The 5,773-nt window shown below is 40.2% G+C and overlaps 1 protein-coding gene across 2 annotated transcripts in view; it reads left to right on the forward strand.

The window, feature by feature from the left end:
• The window catches only part of ankrd49 (ankyrin repeat domain 49), a 12,421-nt gene extending 7,307 nt beyond the window's left edge, over positions 1-5,114 (forward strand). For both annotated transcript variants that reach the window (XM_015032289.1, XM_015032290.1), the window contains exon 3: positions 4,114-5,114. In XM_015032289.1, the coding sequence (XP_014887775.1) occupies positions 4,114-4,599 (486 nt within the window). In that variant the 3' untranslated portion in view covers positions 4,600-5,114. The remainder of the gene's footprint in view (positions 1-4,113) is intronic.
• Positions 5,115-5,773: the final 659 nt, after the last annotated feature.

Consider the following 5,773-nt stretch of genomic DNA (forward strand, 5'->3'; position numbering starts at 1 on the left):
TTTTTTTTTTTTTGGCCTTTTTTTATCTAACCCGTCTTTTTCGAAGGGGCTAAAAACTGAAAAAAAAAAAAAAAAAAAAAAAATGGAAAAGATTCTGCACCACATGCATTTGAGACGGTAATCACAGCAATGCAGAGTCAGTCTCCGGGACGTGCACAGACTTGAGATTCACATACATGAAGTACAAATTGGCCTGGCGGTGCAAGACTCTGTTAGAATAAATGCTGATTCGCCGAAACAAAAACAACGGCGAGAGGGGAGTAATGGCTACTAATTTAAATCCTGTTCTTTTATCTTGATAACATCCAGTTCTGCCTGATGAATGTAGGCAGAGAAATGTTGTTCAATCAGGAATTTTTTTTTTTTTCAGTTTTGCAAGTTAAACCTTCATCTTGTAAAATTTGATGTGATGTTCAGAATTTGTAAACTTTGACCCACGTTTCCCCCGTGGACTGTTGCACATTTTTACAATTTTTTTTTTCATGCTAATAGTAATAATAATAGTAATAGTGGAAATCAATGGGTTTAAAGTGGCATATGTACTTTGTTTTGCCGTAACATAGTGTTTATTATCAGATCATTGCCATTGAATTAATTCCGTCATTGACTTTCCATAAATTGCATTTGAAGCAAAATAATTATGAAATTGAGCCACTAATCAGTGGAAGATTGTACCTAATTAAAAGAACTGTAATATGGATCGATAATGTAATGTTTATTGGTTGTTTTACAATTGATGACTGATGTTTTATGATGTAAAGCACTTTGAACCGCTGAAATGTGCTATGCAGAAAATTTGACTTGATAAGGTGGGACCTGTCCGGCCCACTTTGTGGGCTTGGACCACTAAAAATAGGTTTAGTGTCTTCAAAGCACATTATTTAACTGCTATGTAACCATTTCTGCTGAGCACAGCTGTTGGTGGCCACAGTGCATGGATTAGGACAGTAATTATTATCCTTGAATATTTAAAATTGGCCAGGTATTAATATGAATGGCCCATTTTCTTTTGGGTCAGTTCTGTTAGCCGAGTCTCTTTGTTTTGTGTGCAAGTAGTGAACTGTCTGCTCTGCGCTATAATTATCTTGGTCTGTGCCTTGACTATTTTTTTTCCCACACTGTGACTTGGTACAGTGGAGGTTTAGTACCCAGTGGTGTCCAGATGGAAACCTGTTACAGATTCTTTCATACTGTGGACAGAAATTCTTGCAACACAGTTTGGCATTTGTTAGCAATTCTTAACAAGGTAGAAAAGGTGGAAAGACCTTCATCCCTTCAAACCCGTTTTAACTGAACAAAGAACATTAAACTACAATGATTTCTACTGGGATTCTCCGTCAAAGTTTAATATGATGTGTAAAGTGTTTTGCTGCTATTGGAAGAGCAATTAGTCTAACCCAGCGTTTTCATCTGCAATAAAGCTGCAGTATGTAGCTTTTATTTAAAAAAAAGTTTTTACATATTTGTTAAAACTGCCACCATGTAGTGACAATATAATCTGTGTACAAATTTAGTTTTTCTGCCGTTTTCCTATGGACCTGCTGACATGCACAAATGCGTTGTTCAGTCAAACAACCAATCAGAGCCAGGAGGAAGGTCTAAGATCTGTCAATCACCCTCATGTACGTGCTGCTCTCATCACTTGTCCCCTTTCCTCTCTGCTACACTACAGCTGGTTCATCACAACAGAGCCTGCCACGAATGCTCAGGCTAGTTAGCATGACAAATAAGCTGTTTTCCTGGAACAATAAGTTGTTTCTTTACTATTAACACATTTAGCGGCACATACACAAGCATGATTGACTACACTAAGGCTTTCCTCCTGACTCTGATTGGTTGTTTCTTGACCAGGGGCTTTTCTGCAGATGGCAATTTTCCAGTACACTGCAAATATCCAGCACATTTCATGACAGACACAACAATTATTCTGTAACACATGAAGTGTTGCTTTCTCTCACTCTCTTGCAGCCTTAAGGCTTTCCCTTACTTTATCCAAAATGTCAAAATCGGATCTCATTGACGTTGTTGCGTGACAAAAATTGCACCGTTTTGTTCACAGGAAGGCGTTCTCTTAACACCCGGCTCAGGTCGGATTCTTTTAACGAAGCTCTGGGTGCTCTCTCGCCGTGATCACTTTGTTTCCTATAAAAACATGACAGTGAAAATAAAATGGTAGATAGTCCTCTTCGCCCAGTATGTGTTCACACTGAATGGTTTTGCCATTTCAACCTCGTGGCACTGTGGCGTTCACGAAGAAGATGAATGTTTTATTGATTTATTTTTTGCATTTTGACCCAGTTGAAATTGACAGATTTTATTCTCTCTATGTCCTTGATAAAAGCTCCATCTCCTGGTTTTCCCTCCAAGGATATTTATTTAAGCACAATATTTTTTTCTGGCAATTTTCTGTTCCAAATAGTGTGGCTTAAAAAAAATGCTCGCAGCAACACCTCCTTCCTTTTTTATATTGAAAGGAAAAATATGATGATACAGTCCAACTTGCTATCAGAACACAAAGACTTATTCTTTTCAAAGCCTGTTATTTGGATAAGCTGGGCTGATGACTCACACCGCGAGCAATTTTCAAGAAGAGGATTTTTAATTACACAAGGTCAAAAATAAGTAGAGGTAACGGAGTGAATTTACTCTCTTTACAGATGGTATTCATATTTTCAGGAAATTCTGAACTGCATGGCGGGTTTTTTTTTGTTGTTGTTTTTTTCGATTCATGGAGATGAAGAGGATCTTACTTGCACCATTGAATCACTACTGTTCGAGTGTGGACGGTTGTTGTGAAGTGATACAACTGCAGTGTGGTTTTCTGCCTGTGGTGGAGGGTCATTAGTCGGATATTACGGCTGCAGCCTTGGTGACGGACTTCTCCTGCCTGAATCCCTCAGGTAGAAGCCTGATCTAGATCCCTCCAGACGAAGCCGCTAGACTTTTTTTAAAGGGGAAAAAGTGACTCTTTATGTGATCCATTATAATTGAACTGACAATGAGTTCATTATCACGTAAAGATTCGAATGTGTTATTCACTGCAGCAAAGGAGAGTTTCTTTGATATGAATGTTCCATCTATCATCTACACTGGCTTGTGTATTCAGGGCTGCAGGAGGGGGGGGGGGCTGCTACCCATCTCCATCTGTCGTTGGGTAACAGGCGGGACACACCCCCGGACAGGTCACCTGTCCATCAGAGACACACAAAAACACACTCATGCAGAACCTTGGAGACTAATTACCTTAATGGTCATGCTTTGCACTGTGGCAGGAGAAGAAAAAAGGAAAGTGAAAAAAAAAAAAAGTCTCATAATGACTCTCAAAAACTTGTCTATGAATCTGTTCTACTAAAAATGCACAGCTTTAGCTTCCCCTGATTTAAATTCTGTAAAAAAATAAAATAAAAAAATATCAATTAAGCACCTTTTGCTTATTTGAATACTCAACAGATTAGCCCTTTGATGTTAAGTCCTGCAGAAAGCACAAATCTGCTCACATTTTGACGTTAGAAGTACAGCTCTGGAAAAAAATCAAGAGACCTCTGCACTGAACCCCATCGAAAACCCCACAGTAAAAACATTAATATTGTTTCTAAATGAATATGAACTTGTTTTCTTTGCATTATTTGAGGTCTGTAAGCGCTGCATCTTTTTCGTGATTTTGACCATTTCTTATTTTCTACAAATAAATAACAAATTTATGCTCAGGCTTTCGGAGACATGTCAGTAGTTCATAGAATAAAATATATATATATATATATATATATATATATATATATATATTTTCAGAGCTGAATGTTATTTAGCTAAAGATGAATCCTGAGGTGCAATCTTAATTTCCCTATGGGATTAATAAAGTTTTTTACCTTTACCTCATCTTACCTTTTCTGCAAATGACAAAGCGTTCACCAAAAGCAATGCTGTAGCCTTGCATTTTAGGCAATAACATGTTTGTTTCTGTATTTTAAAAATGTAATCTACCTTTTAATGTGTCTCTAAATGAAAAATTAGCAGACTGTGCCAATTAATTTTTTCCCATTAGTTATCAGAATATTGTTAGTCGTTTTGTCGCAGCCCTTGTGATGATGTTGTTCTGTCCTGTGTCGTCTTCAGCTCACCACCGTCCTCCGTTTGCTGGCTGCCGATCCTCTGCTGGTGCACTGCTGCGACGAGGACGGCTACACCCCGCTGCACCGTGCGGCGTACAGCGGCCACGTTGAAGTCGTGAAGACTCTTCTGGCCGCCGGCTCTGTGGTAAATCACCGCACGGTCGACGGCTGGACGCCCCTGCACAGCGCCTGCCGATGGAGCCACGTCGCCGTGGCGAGTTGCCTCCTGCAACACGGCGCCCAGCTTAACGCCCAGACCAACGGTGGCCTCACACCGCTGCACTTGGCCGCCTCCCACTCAAACTCCTCCAAGCCGAACACGGCGCATGTTTTAGAGTTCCTCCTCTCCAAGAGGAACCTGAAGCCCGGGCTCCGCAGCAGCAGCGGGGAAACGGCCGGCGATGTGGCCCGACGCAGCGGCCCATATTACTTTTTGTTTGAGATGGTAGAGGACTGCGTTAACGCGGTCCCGTCTGTTACAGCATCTTAATCTGACTTGTTTTTATGTTTCTTTGAGATAAAGAATCTCCGCAGCATGATGCGATACCTGGGGATGGTATGGCTAGGATGAGGATCAGCTGCCTCAGCTGATGCTCTTCATGTGGTACAAAAGTGAAATTTTGTCACATCTTCAACACTTTTATTGAATCTCTGCAGGACTTAACTTTAGACTTCTTGGTTCTTTCTTTTACCAGTGGATCTCTTTTTTTCCACTCTTTCTATAAATAGCAGATTGGTGGAGAGCACCGCAGAGCCGTGCCTTTGCCATCAATAGTAAGCACTACTTTTGTCAGTCTGTCGCGTAAAATCTGAAAAAATTCAGTTAGTTTTGAATACAAACTGTGAAAAGACCAAGGGACATGAACCCTTCTGTAAGGCACTGCAAGATATCTGATTCAGTCAAAGTTGGGTCAGCCTGTGAATGAACTACTTGCTTTGTTGTTGCAGCTGTATGATAGGTTAAGTATGGTTAAATGAAGCTACAAATAAAGACTTGAAATTGAACCTTGTATTTCTTTCCATTATTTTTATTAAGTTTTATTCGTGAGTAAGACGGATCACTGCACAGTACAGACACCGTCCCATGAGAAATGCAAATTGTTTACTTTCAGCATCTTCTTCCTCCTTTATTGTTACTGGGTGGCATGTCCTTTAAGTCCTGGGTTTCAATCTTCCACCTGGGAGCTTCAGCTTTCTCCCACATCCAAAAACTTTAAAGTTAATTAGTCTCTCTACATTACCCTTAGTTGTGGCTGTTAGTCCTCTGTGTCTCTGTGGTGGACTGGTGACCTGTCCAGGTTGCCGGAGACCAGCTCCTCCACAGACCTGCATGGACAAGTGAGTGTGAACAATGGATGGAGGCATTGTCGCCCCGAAAGGTTGCCAAGCAACAATATATTCCTGCATCTCAGCCTAGTAGACTCATTTTGTGACTTGTCTTAAGATTTGAGAACTAAGCCAAATGCAGTATATGTTTTTGCTTTTGTGAAATCTACAGATGCATTTTCCCTCTTTAAGTTCAAATTAGCCACAATACAATTTATTAAATTTGTTTCAAACAATGCTTAGATTTTTGGCATCATTAGCCAGTTTAGCTACAAGTGGTTGTAGGTCATTTCTATCTTAATTTGTTGCAGGCCAATTGTGAACCTAGTGAAGCTGAT

The sequence above is a fragment of the Poecilia latipinna genome, unplaced genomic scaffold, assembly GCF_001443285.1.
Source record: "Poecilia latipinna isolate Pla-1442-1.1 unplaced genomic scaffold, P_latipinna-1.0 Scaffold237, whole genome shotgun sequence".
NCBI lineage: Eukaryota > Metazoa > Chordata > Actinopteri > Cyprinodontiformes > Poeciliidae > Poecilia > Poecilia latipinna.